The sequence below is a fragment of the Orbicella faveolata genome, unplaced genomic scaffold (genome assembly GCF_042242905.1).
Source record: "Orbicella faveolata isolate gen_17 unplaced genomic scaffold, um_ofav_v1 contig_25, whole genome shotgun sequence".
Classification (NCBI taxonomy): domain Eukaryota; kingdom Metazoa; phylum Cnidaria; class Anthozoa; order Scleractinia; family Merulinidae; genus Orbicella; species Orbicella faveolata.
The window spans coordinates 17,227,524-17,247,500 of record NW_028301553.1 but is presented as its reverse complement, the minus strand read 5'-3'; the positions used below and the strand labels follow the sequence as shown (position 1 = coordinate 17,247,500).

Sequence of the window (19,977 nt, the reverse complement as noted above, 5' to 3'; positions counted from 1 at the left end):
CAACTCTCGCCATTTGATCATGCAACGTGACAACATCCACGCGAGAACCCCTGACACGTGCGTGGATCCGCGCGGATATATGACGTCAGGATGACGCGATTTGTTCTAAAAATAGAAAAATTGTCCCATATCATAGGTGCGCGCGGATCCCGAGACTTACGGTCTCCGTCCCCGATTATAGCTCCTGCAATCAATATAAAATTGTAGTTTGCTGTTAACTCGTGTGGTATCTATTTCATGTACGGGTACGTCAGTTTAAGAATGTCCCGTTTGAAGGATAATTTATGTAGTGGATTCCCGGGCTCATCTTGAGTTGTAGTGTTGCATCCACGTCCTCTAGCATGGTTTTAAAACACAACGCAAAAGATTTTGCTGATGTAGTCCAGTGCACTGATCCGTAACGACATAATGGTTCAATTTTTTGCTTGTTTGTTTGTTGTTGTTGCTCTTCTTTTTAAATGCTTGTTTTTACATAATCTCCAGAATGGTTGTAACTTTTAATGTAAATGTTTAGTATATATATCTTCTTGTTTTTTTTTTTAAGTACAATTTTATGAATAGCTGTATTTTATATGTAAATGCTGATCGCCAGTTAATACCAGTGATCCAGTGATCACTGATTGGCCTTTCAGGGTAAATAAAGTCTTTTATTTATTTTTATTTAATACGGAACCACTTGAGTAATACTCGTTTGAAGTCATTCTCACCACAGATGAACAGCTTCAATATAAAACAAATAGAAAAGGCTTGATCGTATGACCTTTCGTTGGTCTGTTATAAAGCAAGGAAGTGACGTCAAGAATCGTGCTTCGATACTCTACACTTTTGTGTTGCTCTACTCACTTCCTGGCGTGCTTTATGAGAGAACAAAACACGTTCAAGCCTTTTTATTTACTAAAACATGCGGTTTTCTTCCCTGAACCTCTTATGGCTCGTCTTGACTCTCTCACAGGAACAGATACTGATTTCTTTGCTGGATATCGTGGTTGCAAATGTTTGGCAGGATTTTATCGAACACATATGTTCGACAAATGTGAAAAATGTGGCTTAGGTGGACTGAAATGCCAAGATGATTTTGCGTCTTTAAAGTCTGGTTACTGGTGGGAATGGCGTAATACGACGCACAAAGATCGATACAAAGAATTTATAACAAATCTTTTGGCAACCTTACCAACACTAGGTGTTGATGATGTGCAATTCCCTCATCCTATACCAACGCCATACAAGTGTCCAAGAGAGGAATCTTGCGGAGGTGAACTGGATTCTCCCTGCGACATTGGTTACGAAGGTCCACTCTGTGCTGTTTGCAGTAAAGGACATTATAAGCAATTACAAACCTGCAAAAAATGTCCATCAAAGAGGTGGATACTGGGACAGTTATCCATCGTCGTGGCCATTTTAATGATTATTGTGGTAGGCTTGGCGTGGTCAGCGAGCAAAAGAAAAGTTAAAAAGGACAAAGGGCGCACTCTAATAGACATGTTCTTTTCTAAACTTAAGATTGTTATTGGATTTTATCAGGTCACTTACGGTTTGTTGGAAGCGTTCTCCTACATTAAGTGGCCAGATTCCATGGAAGTTATCGCCCAATATTCCGAAATACTCCAAATGAATGTACTTCAGATAGCACCTATTGACTGCTTAATTTCGGGATTTCGAGTGAATGCGTTTGGCAGCATGTTTGCAATGATGGCCATAAATGCTCTTGTCATTGGTGTTTCAGGCGCCGCGTACGGAGTGCGTAAAGTCATCATCTTAAGAAAAAGCGACATTGGCGAGGAAGAAAAGTCCAGTAGACTCTCCCAGACCAAAGAGTTTGTGTACAGGAATCTGTTTTTCATTTTGTACGTTACGTATCTCAGCACCTGTACCAAAACAGCCAATGTCCTCCCATTTGCTTGTCGGAAACTTTGCCGCGATGAGAAAGAGGAACTTTGTTTCAAATACCTGAAAGCAGATTACAGCGTACGATGCTAAGGTCCACAGTACGACAACTTACTTATCTTGGGATACATCTCTACCGCCTACATTATTATCCTTCCAGCCGCTTCATTCATTGCCCTTTGGAGAGAGCGAAGAATGATAATGGCTACAGGACGCGACAAGAAATCGCAGAAACCAAACGCTAACGCGGAAATGATCGCAGGATTACGTTTCCTTTTTGAAAACTACAAACCTCGTTCGTGGTTTTGGGAATTGGTTGAAATGTGTCGAAAACTAATCCTCACATCGGGTCTCATTCTAGTGGGGCAAGAGAGCAGGTCCTACATTGGTCTGGCATGGGTAATCGCTGGGATGTACGGAATGCTATTTGCCTTTATCAGTCCCATACAAGACGTAGTCGAGAACCGATTGATGGTAGTTTCACTGTCTGTTACTATCGTCAACTTGGGCATCGGAGCCGTGAGCAGAATACCCGCTGAGAATCTTCCAGACTCGACAGATCGGTACACAGACACGGCCATGTTTAAGGCATTAGTGCTTGGAGCAAATACTTTGGTGATCGGTTTAGCTGCTGGTAAGAAGTTAAAATAAACCTTGTTCTACAGTTGATGTTAGGTGTAAATGAGGACCTGTTTTTATTTGGATTTACTATCACAAGTGTAATGAAACGTTTTTGAAACTCGCATGACACTTGGGCACTTAGGCAGCAGTAAGAAATTAAGTTCATCAAGTCTTAACCAGTTTTTTGGTTTTAACTCCCGAGTTTTTTGGCGATCTCATTCTGCTGTCAATTGTACGCTGACTACCAGTCCTTTCGGCGTCTGTTTGCTCTTTTTCCATTTTTCAGAGACCAATTCCTAAGCGTATATATTTTCGACAGAGCGGTCTCGTTATGTCATTGTAGAGCTAAGTGCATTGTTTTTGTTGTCGAGATTGCACGGAAATGCATGTTTAAGAGGGTTTCTCGTTCACGAAATCTTTTCGTTCAAGGTGGTTGGACTTTACATGGTCGTGTAGTATCTATTCTCAGAAAGTAGAATATCACTGGCTTTTTCCATGAGCTTTTAAACGACGGGTAAACGATGGTAAATGAACATAAATTGTGACGAGCAAGCGTGTTTTTGACCGAACGTTACTTCTGAGAATCATATACTGTATCTTTATTTGCCTGGAATTAACACCCTGACACGGTGTCCATGTATGAAACATGAACTGTTTCTTTCAAAGAAAACGTGGCAAGGTTTACCTTCCTATTTTCAATATTTAAAACCACTGAAACTTGGAAACAAGATATTGCTTTCACATTAAAAGTGTGTTCTAAAACTTAGTAAAACACCCCCTGGGAGAGGGGTATTCCGTTATATGGGCTATGTAAGTATGCGCGGCTCCAAAGGGTACGGTTTTTTCAGCCGTTTTCAGTTTTTCATAAATAGGGTATCGATTTTGGCCATTTTGGTCTTAAATAGGGTGTGGTTTTTGTACTCTAGTCTTGAATTGGGTATGTTATCTAAAAGAAGCTACTTTTTCATCATTATCGATAAGACCATAAGCAAATGCCCTTCAATAATTATGCTTAGGGTAGTTTTGTCAGCCGCAACTGTCATAAACAGGGTGTCGAATTTTTGGTCAGGTCATAAATTGGGTGGGGAAAATCGCAGATTTTGGTCATAAATAGGGTAAGGGTTTTGGAATCGAAGCGGGCCACACACCTCCACCAAATTTTTCTGGGAGTACCGTATTGACCGAATTCAACAGTGGGCCCAATAGGCATTTCGACATTAGATATCTCATAATTCATTGACGGTAACTTACAATTGCGTGATAAAAACGACAATGGCCGCGAGAATCAGAAATAGCGAGTTGCAAGAAGATCAGGTTCTGCGGGACGGTTTGACACGGTATGGGGCTCAGAATTTGCCCTGTAAGGAGATTCTCGATTTTGTCAACATTAGCTATCCCAGAAAGAAAGAAAGAGAGAAAGAAAGAAAGAAAGAAAGAAAGAAAGAAAGAAAGAAAGAAAGAAAGAAAGAAAGAAAGAAAGAAGGAAGGAAAGAAAGAAAGAAAGAAAGAAAAAAATCGTGAGGTTTATGGCTTGAACGTGCCCAGAAGTGATGACCGAGGTCAACCCACAAGGACTTGCCGTAAGAGAAGGAGCTGGAAAACCTAAACGACCACAGAGAAAGAAAGCGTATATATGTGACGTACGGCTTAAATCACAGTGCTACTAAATACGGACACTGGCGAGTTCTCTAGTTTCTGTACAGCCTTTTAACCCAAGCTATCCTGAGTTTTTAGGCGAAGCCGCGATCGACAAAACCACAGTATACCGGTTACAGTACTAAATTATCGAATGGTTGCACGGTGGAACGGCGGAACACCGGACTTAAATCCAAAACGTCGGAATACTATTATACAAACGGTTTAGTACAGTATGCACTGCTCAATATTAAGAATACAACTAAAGACTAAAGAGGCTTGAAGATATTATAAATGTTCTGCTGCTCCAGGTTTTACTACAACCTGGTAAACCCAAGATAAAAAGAAATTTCCCAAATACTTCCCTACCATAGAGAGGTTACAAAGATTTAGAATCTGGACCAAACAATTTAAAAACGATGCCCTTTTCAAAGCTAAATAACAAAATGATTACACTAAGGGTTTATCTTTAGCACGAGAAATCTTGTTGAAAATGCCAATGATGTTGGCAAGGGTTAACATTCTCAGTAGCCTCCTTACGATTGTCGCACAATCTTTATTCTACCTGTGTGGGCGGATGCAATCTTACTATAAATTTAAAGAAATATATATCTCTTGTACTGGATATCAATGTATTAATATTGGTTTCCATTAAAATAATTAAACCACTGTATAAGGTCAAAGGATAATTATAAACCAATACAATGCACAATCAGATAATCTACCAAATGTTAAACTAGTGAGACAATCTCAGATAGTGCAGAACGCAATTGATAGCTCTGGTACAGTAGTCCCATAAGTACTCACCCCAGCTCGGTTCACTTCCGGCTTGTGTCTACCTTGGTAGTCTGCTACGGCTTTTCCCCTTTGTAGTGTGTATGTTTCAAGATTGTATTTTCATGCAAGGTCCAAAAATTACGTACAAATTAATTACTACTGGTGTTTTACGTTGATTTTCGTTCATTTTAAATTCAATAACACGCTGAAGCAGCAAACGTGATAATTTAGCTCTTCACACCAGCTTTGCAACTTGATACTTTTGTTTTCCTCGTAAGGGCATGTAATATGAAACCCTTGTTTTCTCAAAAACATACGGAAGATGTCCTTGTTTTTTGGAGATAATTGAAAGAAAGTTAAATATCTGATGTAGTGATGAAGAAACGGAAGAGAAACGATGTTGTTTTACTAAAAATGCAAATTCTTACCAATGAACAAGAACTAGTTTTATTATCAGATAGTCAGGAAATACCACTTTCTTTTTCTGTTGCCACCTTTGTTGTTAACAATAAAACAATTCAAAATTAACACACAACGATATTGATGGCTGAGAAGCATTTCAACGAAAAGTATTGAAGATAGACAGCGCTACTTGGCCGATATGAATGAGTCTCCTCAAAGACTAATTAAATTAATTTGCACTTTCATTAGGTGCCACGGCGTCTGCAGCAATATTTGAGCATTTTCCTGGTTTCTTTTCTTACAAATTTACAATTTGCGGAGTATTAAAGCCACTAACTTGGGAACTTTTTGGTCTCTCTTACAGACACAATTAAGACAAGAAATAAACAAGCCGTTAAGGAGAAGCAATACATTTGAACCCTGACAAGCACACTATTGTAGATTGAAAACAGCAGATGATATTTGTTGAACCGACCTGTGTGTAATTCTAAAAGTTACGCAGCCACAGTAACGTTTTACTTTTGCAATAAAAAGGGACAATTGGCGCTACCTGAAAAATAACTGCCGTCCTTGGTCACATGACATGATATAAAAAATACCGCGTGGAAAGATAGTGTTTGACTTGCACAGGGATACTTTGCCTTCATGTAAGGAACTGCTAGCTTAAGGGGGCAGCATACCCATCAAAATGTTTCATTCAAAAAGTCATAAGTCTGAGAATGTAAGATTTGAAACTACTGATTCAAAACAGTTTTAAATGAATGTGGCCATGAATCTCATAATGTTTTATTTTTGCGGAGGATCTGTAGCCGGGTAGACTACCGCGACCATCCACTTCCTTCCCATCAGCTTCGCGTACATCGTCAACATCCATGCTATAATCTGTAACCTTGATACCGAAATATTGCAGTCGATGAGTGAGAGTGAGAGTATGAGGGCTCCATGCATACATGGGATAGTTGATGTTGACAAAATCGAGAATCTCCTTACAGTGCTAATTCTGAGCCACATACCGTGTCAAATCTTCCCGCAAACCCTGATCTCCTTGCCACTCACTAATTCTGATTCTCACGGCCATTTTCGATTTTATCACGCAATTGCAAGTTACTGTGAATGAATTATGGGATATCTGGTGTCGAAATGCCTATTGGGCTATGGCCTCTCTGGGCCTATGGCCACCATGGGCTACCTCCAAATTTTCTTTTTTTTTTTTCTCCAGACACACACACAAAAATAAACTTAAAACAATAAAACGTAATAAAAAAGAAGGAAAATAAGAATAATAAAAGAAAACATAATGTTTTAAATTTTTTTAAATAAAATAAATAAAAAATAAGAAACAAAGAAGAAAATAAGAAAAAATAAAATTAAAACCAAACTTAAAAAAAATAAAAGGCAAGAAAATAAAAAGAAAATAGGAAGGAATAGAATAAAAACACAAATAAGTTAGGAAAAATATCGGAAAACTTTATGGCTCTAATGAGCCACCATAGATACGACATTTCAGGCTAGTTCTCAGAAAGTGCGGCTTGAAATTGATTTCTCCTTGGCTTGGTGGTTAAAATTTTAGTTAATCTTCAAAAGTAGTTCCTTAATCTTCAAAAAATGTATTTTGTCTTAAATATCATTTTACTTCCATTGGGTGATGTTCTTTCATTGAAAACTATTCTTGATTTCTTGTCCACTCACAGTTCAGTATGTAGTGCACTTTTACCAGTACTTCAAGGAATGGCGCAAGAATCCTCGTTGGTCCATTTCATGTTGTCTGGAGGTGCTTCTGCCTCTCACTGACATGCAAGGAGAAGTTAATGTTTTGGCGGAGACGAATGTTCTTGACAAACAGCTGCAGTCAGGGCAACTTGAGATGCCCACTATTATCGATCTCGTTAAAGAAAGTGAGCCTGATAACTTCACGCAGGAGGAAGGTGGCCAAGGTGGTAATAATACAACTGCAGTGCAGATTGAGCACTACAGCGATGTCGTTTGCAGCAACAAAACTTGTCATCAAGAGACGCAAACAAGTTTCTTTACACTTTCAGTCGCAGAAGGTGTGTTACATTAGCCAACGTGGGAGATACGAAAAATTGTGAGTTTTAGTTAATTCAAAATCGAATTCTTACTATGCACTTGACAAAAAGACAGTGTACCGTATTTATAAGCTGAGTACAGTAAGCGCAGTTTCTGCTTTAAAGAAAATTAAACGATAAACGGGATATCTATTAAAACAAGGAGAAAGAAAAGTGTTTTGTTATAACAGGATCAGCAGGATATTTGGTGCCACGGTTGGAGTTCTGCAAAGAATACTTCTCAAGTAGTCTGCTTCTTATAGTGCATTCGAATTAAAACGTACAATATAACTGCAAAAAAATCCACTCATTACCTGGGTTGCTACAGAGCTTTAACCTTGCACTCAGCATGTACCAAGAATAACCTCAGCTAATACTCACCCTGATACGCCTTAAAAAGATCAACATCTTCCTTCAAGGGAAAGACATTTTATTTAGCTGAGATTATGTTGCCGTGCGTCTGTTCAGTAATATATATCACAGACGACGTCAAAATGTGGTAAGAACATCAGTGACACACTCGCCTAATAAACGGCTCGTGTACAACCTTTCTGTTCTAGCCACATTTTGACGTCATCTGTGATATGTAACTGAACAAACAAAGGACAACATGGAATGTATTTGTTTCATTAAATAAAGACGTCGTCTATGCTGATGTCTGTCCTCTAATCAATCATAAGTACCAATCAATAAAAATGTGAGAATAGCTAGAATTACTATATATTATTACTTATTGATATACTGTGACCAAGTACCATCTGTCACTTTCGTTTCTAGACTTCTTTGATCTAAAACGAGAAACTCGTGAAATGAAGATGTAGGATTAGCCATCATGAACAACAGTCAGCTCCTAAGTAATGGAAACTTATATCAATACTAGTTATTTAAGGTTTGTGCTATCATAATTAAATTTAAAGTTAATTGGGATTTACTTGGTAATCAAAATGCTTGAGGAAATGTCTATTTTGGCATTACCGGGTTGCTAGGAAACAAATAAGATGGCATATATAGCAACAATCCATTCAGTATATTACTCGCATTTTAATTTTTTTAGTGTGATATTGATCTCTTATGTTTGCTGCTCCTAGGGTAGGTCAGCGACTTGTTGAAACATTCAATAAAAATTGTCGCGAGCAAATACTATATATAAAATTGCTTTAAGCTACAGACCTCCTTGAATTTAACTATCGAGCAATATTAAACAAATATGTCTTCGTTTGTTAGTGTTAATTAATTATAATAAAAACATAATATTCGCTTAGGTTCCAAAGGTCTTTTGCATCAAGACAATTTAGAGTTGACAGAGTGGACACTAAAAGTTCATTTTAAAAGACTTCAGTTATACAACATCGTCTTTTCCTTGGATTAAGGTGACCGTATACCTTCAGGGGTGTCTCACGTCCAAGCGATGTAGCGCGTCCGGTTTAAGCTGTAGATACCTAAACCCCTATATCAAATTTAAGCTTATAGAGCTGACTATCAAACCATACCAAAAATTTTAAAATAAAATGAACTCCCGATTTTTTTCACGGCCACTAAATGCGAGCGTCCTAATCACCTTTTGGAAGCTACAAGTCAAAGCAAATTTTGTTTTTCGCCAATTTATTTTTTCCTCGGTTTCAGGACAAAAAGCGCTAAAAAAGCGTGTCTGCGTTTTGCCACATTCAATTGCAGTAAAAAGTTACAGAACATTTTCGAAATAGGATTTAAAAAATATGAAGTGATCGTACAAAAATTGCTCTCGGAGAAAAAATATCTCGGAATAAACAATTCGCAGACACGGTTTTGTTTTTTATATGTTAATCTAGCTACTGTCCCAATTTGAGGGCAATCAAACAAATCCCCTTTGAGTTGTAACTCTTTTAAGTGTCTGCTTCAAGCGAAAAAATTTATTCGAGAAAACAGCCCTAAGAAAAATCTTTTGCTTCGCAAACAAACTCCGCCCACAAACGCCTTCAACTGGGTTCTCAGATCACTGAGCCAATCAGAGCTTGGAAAATTTAATACCATTAACTCGCAGTGAAATTTACGCGTGAATCTCTAAAAAAACCCCTTGTGTTTCGCAATGCGCTCAAGGCGGAGAGATAATTTTTCTGTAGCTCGGTTTTTCTTGAAGCTGGTCTGGCAAAATGGGGAAGACGAAAAAGGATACGGCGAATGTACTGTCGTGAAATGTAATAATGTCGTGAATTGTAATACATGTCGTGAATTGTAACTACACTTGTCATGTATTGTAATACTTGTCGTAAAATGTAATAACAAGTGTCGTGAATTGTAATAACATACCCGTCGTAAATTGTAATAACATGCTGTCGTAAAATTTAATAATCCGAGCTGTCGTAAATTGTAATAACACTCTGTCGTGTTTTGTAATAACCTGTGAAGTAGAAGGATTTCATTTCACTGTCATTTTCTATATTCAAAATTCATAATATTGAAATGGCCTTGTAATGGACATCTTCGTAAAAAGATTTACGCTAAAAAAAATAGTGGCATAGTTGAGATTTCGTCGGACACTAGCTATTTTTAGTCAGCCAATGTCCGATGACCGACCGTTTGCAGCATTGACGTTGTCAGGAACGTGTCTAACGGGAAAGAAAACGGTTTATTTGCCGCTAAAAGGACAATTTAATGAGGTCATTACAATGTCATCAAAAGATATCGATGAATTCCTAAGATTGTAGTGGTCAGAGCCTGGATGTCTTTTGTAGAACACTGAACATTCTTGAGTTAACGCACAAGTTCGATTTTTAAAATCGTAGTTTTTGTTAAAACATCAATAGTGTAATAGCATTGGGTTTATTTGGCGAGATAGAACTTTAAAACATTTGCTTAAGTTGGGCTAAAATTGTAATTGCGATGTATTCTTGTTTGTCTTGAGTGCTAAGTGCTATAATCGTTACGTTTTCCGATCACCTGTTATCATAAAAGTAATGGTATGTAAGAGATAGCATTTATGGTTTGAATTAAAGTAAATTGCTGTGCAACACTCCCGTTTTTCTTTTTACCTCCCAACGATGAATGTATAATATTGTGCTGACATTTCACCGTCAAAATATCAAATGAAAAAAACTGTACTAGGTCGAAAGCTGTTAAAAATTATTGCCACACGTTTTCGACCGATTGATCATCTTCAGAGTAACTAATCTGCGTGAACCAAGTATTTTCTTTAAACTTGTTGGTGACATAAGGCCATTTCCCAATCGCAGTTTACATTTCTTTATTGAATGCATAACAGTATCGATAAACAGCATTGCAATTCACATAAAACCATCATTATCATCATCCTCATCCTCACTGTCATCATCACCATCACCACCGTCATCAATTTTAACCGTTATTTGTTGAAAAGACTAAACACGCTTTTTGAAAAACTGCTCGTTCTCAGGTTCACGACCTATTACAAAATACGACAGGGTGTTGTTACAATTTGTATTCACTATTATTTGTATTCACATGTCACCCATGGTTCTGATTGTCTAATCCTTTTCACCTTGTAATTTAGACCTTTGTTGTATTACGTAACCTCAATCTTAATATTTCTGCTCTGTATATAACTCGGTGTTTCTGTAAATCGCAACCACTGTTAATAGTTTTTTAGTTTTTAACTTTTAACCTGCAGAAGGCCGAACGGCCGAAACGTTGCACATTAAACTCGTTCAGAACAGTCAAGAGTTGGTCTCTTCGCCACATCGCACACTAATTAAAACTACAAATTTACGTAGAGACACTGGATCCGTTGGATCCTCTTACTGGGAGTTCATCGTTTGGTACACCATTTTTATACTGCTTATATATATAGGCCGGTTATTTCAGGAAAACACAAGTCAGCATATTAACAATATGATATTAACATCATTAGACTTATTAGGCTGAAAAGCAGGTTAGTGTGGACTTCAGGGTCGTTAAGCAGTCTACGCTTAAAGTATTTTTTACTTGAAAAATGAATGTTGTTCTTATGTTTTCTTTATAACACCACCTATAACAAGAAGGAAACATATTTTGAAACATAGATTACAAACTTGACTTATGACAACTAAGTTCTATCAGCCATCATTAAGACGAATTGATGCATTCAGTATTTCTTAACTATTGTAATTTGTCTGTATTTGTTTTTCAATCTTCGTGGGGCACATAATCAGTTTAATATAAACCTGCAGCGCAGTTAAAGTCATTCTGAATAGGCAGGTGTTTGTATAACGTCTAGCAATAAAAAATAGTAGATAAGTAGATCTGGTTTATTTTTAACTATACCAAGACAGAGTGGTGGATAGAGGGTAACACAGGCACAAGGCGACTCAACATTATAGACAATCATGATAGGAAGAAACCAAAAAAAAATTAGCTTTTCTGAAACAATCTTCTAGTTGCATGGAAACTTATACCTGCTCCTTTTCGGAAGAGCTGGACAAATATGTCGTTTCCCAACAGGTTCCAGACAAAGTCTCCCATCAAGCATGCCTGTACTGTACCCAAAACTATGACAAACTACACCCAGCAATCTTGTACTCATGTCACTGGGTAACTTAGCAGGAGTCCAAATGTAAATGTAAATGCAATAGGGCTCTGTGTGCGCGTGGTGGCAAGACGTAATCCACACCTTCAGTTGGGGAAGGGGAAGGGATGGGAAAGTTTATTCAATGCAGAGTCAACTACTTTCAATAGTTCTTTGAGGACAGAGAATCGAGCACATTTCTAGCTCTTAGCCAGCAAGTAATCCCTACAGAAAAGCCATTTTGCGGGTCAGGGCCATCTCATGTCTGGTAGTACCCCTCGCAAGTCTTCCCCCAGGGAACAGATTTTTTATGATATCCACTTTTTCCAAAAACCTCGAATATGATTACAGATTTACAGCACCAGAGCAAATAAAATGGTTCATCTTAAAAAAATCGAGGTCTTGTTGTATACCTGTTTTTATAGAGAAGGCTTTTTGTAGCGATTATTCGACCATGAAGAAGCTTAACTGAAAGTCCCTGTGGTGTTTTTTCCCTTTTGTTAAAATGTCAGTTCTGGGCTACCCTGGCCTGGGTGCCAGTGGTTTTTATTACGCGTTTCCGGTGTCGGTCATGTCTCTATTGTGACCCGCGCGATGATTGGCTCCTAACGACCTCCCAAGGGTTTTCTAATCTTACAGACACGGTGATTGGTTTCTAAGAATAGAGAACGTGAGCCTTTGAAATGTCGCGAATAATTTACTTGTCGCTTGGTGACGTGTGATCGAGATGGGAAATTTTGAGGTTGATGTTTGTTCGCGCTCTCGGAAAGGTTTATGAAAGATCAACATCTAGACAAAGCCATAACAAAAGCTCTCAAAACGTTCGACGGTGTTGACACCTTAAGCGCCAAACAAAGGGATGGAATTGCGAATTTTATTCCCAGCGAGGATGTTTCGGCGGTTTTGCCAACGAGCATAACGAGCCAGACGTTCTTAGCAACCAAAAAACAGACCTGGGATCCCGTGGAGATGTAGAACTTTTAGTCCTACATCTCCACGGGATATCCAGTGGCTTACAACATTCCAGTGTAATCATATCCCTGTCGGTGATCGTTCATGTTCCACAAAACGCGTCAAGTTTTGCACGAATGTGTCATAATCCTAAAGTGTGAAATTATATTTACTGTAAGACAATTCCATCGTGTCAGAAAGATACAACACATTTTACTAGTCGGCGATTCGGGAAATCGCGCGACTGACATGAAGAATTTCGATTAAAAGAAAAAATAACGTTGAAACAGTGTGTTTTCTAGGTTGGGGCGCAAACGCCAGTTTAAAACTTAGACTTTTTGATACATTTCTTACTCTTGTAAAGCTACGGAGCACGTATAGATGAAACGTTTCCGCTAATCTCAGTTATCACTGTTATTCAGTAAGCGAAGTGACTATGCCCAGCAGCCCAGAAATGTCCGAGAGTCAGAAATGTGTCAGATGTTTCAGCCTAATTGAAACCTGTTTAGGGTATTCTCTGTATACATGTTTGTTGCTTAGCGATTCCAAAAATAATCTGAATTTTCTATTATTCGAATTCGAAGATCATGTGCACCGACACTTTGAAAATCAGTTAATGTTATGGGCAGTCAGGAAATTATCTCAAAAATTATGTCAAAGCTCTCAAGAGCGATAGAAATCTTGAGTACATGACGCAATTCTTTACGAAAAATGCCGAGCGATTCTGGAAACAGCACGACGGAAAAATCACTATCACGATTTTGTTACATATCCCGAAGCGCTCAGCAACTGTATTGCATGGACTTCAGCCTGGGTGAACCAGAAAGGATATGTAACATGTTCCTATAATGTCACGCATGACGGAAAAATAACTATGGCGATTTTGTTACATATCCTGAAGCACTCAGCAACTGTATTGCATGGACTTCAGCCTGGGTGAACCAGAAAGGATATGTAACATGTTCCTATAATGTCACGCATGACGGAAAAATAACTATGGCGATTTTGTTACATATCCCGAAGCACTCAGCAACTGTATTGCATGGACTTCAGCCTGGATGAACCAGAAAGGATATGTAACATGTACCTATAATGTCACGCACAACGGAAAAATAACTATAGCGATTTTGTTACGTATCCCGAAGCGCTCAGCAACTGTATTGCATGGACTTCAGCCTGGATGAACCAGAAAGGATATGTAACATGTTCCTATAATGTCACGCATGACGGAAAAATAACTATGGCGATTTTGTTACATATCCCGAAGCACTCAGCAACTGTATTGAATGGACTTCAGCCTGGATGAACCAGAAAGGATATGTAACATGTTCCTATAATGTCACGCACAACGGAAAAATAACTATAGCGATTTTGTTACGTATCCCGAAGCGCTCAGCAACTGTATTGCATGGACTTCAGCCTGGATGAACCAGAAAGGATATGTAACATGTTCCTATAATGTCACGCATGACGGAAAAATAACTATGGCGATTTTGTTACATATCCCGAAGCACTCAGCAACTGTATTGCATGGACTTCAGCCTGGATGAACCAGAAAGGATATGTAACATGTTCCTATAATGTCATGCACGACGGAAAAAATAACTATGACGATTTTGTTACATATCCCGAAGCACTTAGCAACTGTATTGCATGGACTTCAGCCTGGATGAACCAGAAAGGATATGTAACATGTTCCTATAATGTCATGCACGACGGAAAAATAACTATGGCGATTTTGTTACATATCCCGAAGCACTCAGCAACTGTATTGAATGGACTTCAGCCTGGATGAACCAGAAAGGATATGTAACATGTTCCTATAATGTCACGCACAACGGAAAAATAACTATAGAGATTTTGTTACGTATCCCGAAGCGCTCAGCAACTGTATTGCATGGACTTCAGCCTGGATGAACCAGAAAGGATATGTAACATGTTCCTATAATGTCACGCATGACGGAAAAATAACTATGGCGATTTTGTTACATATCCCGAAGCACTCAGCAACTGTATTGCATGGACTTCAGCCTGGATGAACCAGAAAGGATATGTAACATGTTCCTATAATGTCATGCACGACGGAAAAAATAACTATGACGATTTTGTTACATATCCCGAAGCACTCAGCAACTGTATTGAATGGACTTCAGCCTGGATGAACCAGAAAGGATATGTAACATGTTCCTATAATGTCATGCACGACGGAAAAATAACTATGGCGATTTTGTTACATATCCCGAAGCACTCAGCAACTGTATTGCATGGACTTCAGCCTGGATGAACCAGAAAGGATATGTAACATGTTCCTATAATGTCACGCACAACGGAAAAATAACTATAGCGATTTTGTTACGTATCCCGAAGCGCTCAGCAACTGTATTGCATGGACTTCAGCCTGGATGAACCAGAAAGGATATGTAACATGTTCCTATAATGTCACGCATGACGGAAAAATAACTATGGCGATTTTGTTACATATCCCGAAGCACTCAGCAACTGTATTGAATGGACTTCAGCCTGGATGAACCAGAAAGGATATGTAACATGTTCCTATAATGTCACGCACAACGGAAAAATAACTATAGCGATTTTGTTACGTATCCCGAAGCGCTCAGCAACTGTATTGCATGGACTTCAGCCTGGATGAACCAGAAAGGATATGTAACATATTCCTATAATGTCACGCATGACGGAAAAATAACTATGGCGATTTTGTTACATATCCCGAAGCACTCAGCAACTGTATTGCATGGACTTCAGCCTGGATGAACCAGAAAGGATATGTAACATGTTCCTATAATGTCATGCACGACGGAAAAAATAACTATGACGATTTTGTTACATATCCCGAAGCACTCAGCAACTGTATTGAATGGACTTCAGCCTGGATGAACCAGAAAGGATATGTAACATGTTCCTATAATGTCATGCACGACGGAAAAATAACTATGGCGATTTTGTTACATATCCCGAAGCACTCAGCAACTGTATTGCATGGACTTCAGCCTGGATGAACCAGAAAGGATATGTAACATGTTCCTATAATGTCACGCACAACGGAAAAATAACTATGGCGATTTTGTTACGTATCCCGAAGCGCTCAGCAACTGTATTGCATGGACTTCAGCCTGGATGAACCAGAAAGGATATGTAACATGTTCCTATAATGTCACGCATGACGGAAAAATAACTATGGCGATTTTGTTACATATCCCGAAGCACTCAGCAACTGTATTGAATGGACTTCAGCCTGGATGAACCAGAAAGGATATGTAACATGTTCCTATAATGTCACGCACAACGGAAAAATAACTATAGCGATTTTGTTACGTATCCCGAAGCGCTCAGCAACTGTATTGCATGGACTTCAGCCTGGATGAACCAGAAAGGATATGTAACATGTTCCTATAATGTCACGCATGACGGAAAAATAACTATGGCGATTTTGTTACATATCCCGAAGCACTCAGCAACTGTATTGCATGGACTTCAGCCTGGATGAACCAGAAAGGATATGTAACATGTTCCTATAATGTCACGCACAACGGAAAAATAACTATAGCGATTTTGTTACGTATCCCGAAGCGCTCAGCAACTGTATTGCATGGACTTCAGCCTGGATGAACCAGAAAGGATATGTAACATGTTCCTATAATGTCACGCATGACGGAAAAATAACTATGGCGATTTTGTTACATATCCCGAAGCACTCAGCAACTGTATTGCATGGACTTCAGCCTGGATGAACCAGAAAGGATATGTAACATGTTCCTATAATGTCATGCACGACGGAAAAAATAACTATGACGATTTTGTTACATATCCCGAAGCACTCAGCAACTGTATTGAATGGACTTCAGCCTGGATGAACCAGAAAGGATATGTAACATGTTCCTATAATGTCATGCACGACGGAAAAATAACTATGGCGATTTTGTTACATATCCCGAAGCACTCAGCAACTGTATTGCATGGACTTCAGCCTGGATGAACCAGAAAGGATATGTAACATGTGTCTATAATGTCACACACGACGGAAAAATAACTGTGGCGATTTGTTTACATATCCCGAAGCACTCAGCAACTGTATTGCATGGACTTCAGCCTGGATGAACCAGAAGGGATATGTAACATGTTCCTATAATGTCACGCATGACGGAAAAATAACTATGGCGATTTTGTTACATATCCCGAAGCACTCAGCAACTGTATTGCATGGACTTCAGCCTGGATGAACCAGAAAGGATATGTAACATGTGTCTATAATGTCACACACGACGGAAAAATAACTGTGGCGATTTGTTTACATATCTCGAAGCACTCAGCAACTGTATTGCATGGACTTCAGCCTGGATGAACCAGAAGGGATATGTAACATGTTCCTATAATGTCACGCATGACGGAAAAATAACTATGGCGATTTTGTTACATATCCCGAAGCACTCAGCAACTGTATTACATGGACTTCAGCCTGGGTGAACCAGAAAAAGGATATGTCACATGTTCGTATGATATGAACGAGCGAGGGAAAAATGACGATTTTGTTGTTGTTTTTGTTTCCTATAGTGTCACGCATTACTGAAAAATTATGTGGTTTTTGTAAAATATCCTGTAGCACTCGGTAACGCAGAAATACTGCGAGGACGTTTGCGTGGGAAAACCAGAGCGGATTTATAATATGTGGCTACATGGTGATTTTACTATATATCTGGATTCGTCTTTCAGAAAACTGGTGTACCATGGACTTCAGTTTAGGGTCTAACCCACGAATGAAAATAGTGATTTAACATTTTAGTAGCTATCTAGTCCCCATTCAATCTAAAAGCATGACAAGGGGTGTAAGTTATGATACAAATAAAATATTAATCGGAAGACTTAACTTGGTGCGGTTGACTTGTTGAGTTTTGAAGCTCTTGTCTTGATTCGATGTTCTGGGAGGTTGGTCACGGACAGCGCAACCTGAAAACACTTTCTGGTTCTCTCCGTCGTTTTTGGGTGAATGAATTCATGTATAAATCAATCGTGGCTGGCGGTTTCGTTTGGTTTTCAACAACTGTTTTATGGTTCAAGCGAAAACCAATCCAAATGTATAGTCAGGGCAGCTCCTTTGTTTCCCTTCCCGTGAAAAGAAAACCCACGCGCCTTCTTTAACTCCTCAAGGCAGATTCGATTGGAAACTGGCTCAATTTCACACAAATGCGTCAGATAGACACCATATCTTCCAACTCAGAGGCACATCTCGTTTTGTGTCCGTTTTCAACAACCGATGACGGGTTCATTCGAAGTCGAAGTCTTTTTTCTTATATATGACCGCGCAATATTCCCGCGTTATGAAAATTTATTATAAAATATCAATTATGAGGCCAGATCATATCTGAAAATAACCAGGTTACTTTTGTACACAATTACTTTCACTGAAAGCAATTATCGCTAACCACAATAGAACCGCAAAAGTCTTGTGATGACAGCAACCTAACAGATAAATGACATCACCTCATAGCAACCGGACCCGGCGAATTTTTGAGCTTCCGGTTAGCTCTGGCTCGTGATGTTCGGGAAATTGTTGTTATTTCAACCAATTCCTGGACTCTGTGTCGAAGTACACAATTTGGGCTACAGCCACTACCCAAAGACATGCAAAGAGTCCGATTGTAATTGTTATTTGTAGTTTCTCCTTTCTAAAGGACAAGATTCTTTTTGTAATATTCTCAGTTTGAATTTGCGACTTCTTTGACACTCGCTTAGCACTTCTTACAGAGAATACGCGACCTGACGGACGGATTGTCGTGCTCGACAGTGAAAAGTGAAAAGTGTCGAGTTCCTTTAGAAAATTTTAAGTTTTTGAGCATTTTCCGATACAAGGCTGTAATATCCACTATTACACACAACAATAGCGTCACATAAACGGCACGACAGCCAAGACTTCCAATTAGGAACATTTTCCACGGGTGCAGTTTTTATTCCCTCGGAAGCCATGTAATTCAAACCAGACCAGAACTGTCATGTCACCCGCGCTTCACGTGCCAGTCCATGTGACCACAGTGGGAGATGTACCCAGGGTAGTTCTGGGCGCTCCAAGCTTCCCAAATCTACTGATTTCAGCATTTCTCCAAAGGAACTTAGTGCTTACCGCTTCATGCTTTCTGCTGAAACATTTCAAGCCCAGCGACACATGCCGCACCTAATGTAAAACTCAGTTATGATCAACAATTGTGTTAATGAGCCTGAGCTGGATACGTGTTGATAATAAAATAATTAACGAGGCTTGTAGCGCCTATTTTGTAGGCGCCAACGAGGGCGAATGGAATGATTATTTTACAAAATTCTCAAGTTTCTTAAATTATAAATCGACTGGATGCTGTGAACATTTAAGTTTGATCCAAACGAGGTGATAGTTCACTATTAAAGGAATATGTTATCGTAACACAGCGGGATCAACTGTATTGGCCGAGTTTGATTGCTCTCCGAACAAAATTGCTTATTAGCGATTCCTGCTGACCGTCGGAAATGAATCCTCATTAGAAGGTAAACTTTGTTTTCTTTTAATTAGAATATGAAAAGACACCAAAATTGACCTCATAATGACGACAACACTGTTAGATCGGTCCGTTTTTTTTTATGAAATATCGAAACGGAGTGAGGTGTAAACGACAAATTGCTTTTATTTCCTGACCGTGAATCAAAATGGTAAGAAAATTAATTAAAAAATGAGAAACATTAAGTGAGACCTTGATAAATAAACGCAGAGCTTTTCGAATCAACTCTACCTCATGTAGTGAACGTCAGTGTTATTACTTAAAGCAGATCAAGCAGATCAAGCTTGTACGGTTGTACTTAAGAGAGGGAAACGACTTTTCGATATCGAAAATATCGGTATCGGTAACAAAAGTATTGATATTGGTAGCAATCATACTACTAAAATACAAATTATAAGCATCAGTTTCCCTAAAATGACATGCGAACTCTGAAGTTCAAAACCTAACGATTTCCTTTTTTGGCTGTCGTCAATCACCATTACGACGATAACCAACGAACTTTGAAAAACAAAGAAAAAACGAACAAGAAGAATCGAAGTCTACCAATCAGAACCCACGGACATGACCTTTTGAACCCGTCGAAATAAACTTCTGTGTCCTGAGAGGT

General features: G+C 38.8%; 1 protein-coding gene and 1 long non-coding RNA gene across 2 annotated transcripts in view; both read left to right on the top strand.

Annotated features, from left to right (window-relative positions):
- Positions 1 to 2,510, top strand: part of LOC110052235 (uncharacterized) — a 5,216-nt gene extending 2,706 nt beyond the window's left edge. The window contains exon 2 of the mRNA XM_020758344.2: positions 953 to 2,510. Within this exon, the coding sequence (XP_020614003.2) occupies positions 953 to 1,977 (1,025 nt within the window). The 3' untranslated portion in view covers positions 1,978 to 2,510. The remainder of the gene's footprint in view (positions 1 to 952) is intronic.
- A 4,498-nt stretch (positions 2,511 to 7,008) lies between these two features.
- Positions 7,009 to 8,646, top strand: LOC149109198 (uncharacterized). The gene is made up of 2 exons (XR_016208245.1): positions 7,009 to 7,405; positions 8,163 to 8,646. It is a non-coding gene; the product is annotated as an uncharacterized LOC149109198 (long non-coding RNA).
- Positions 8,647 to 19,977: the final 11,331 nt, after the last annotated feature.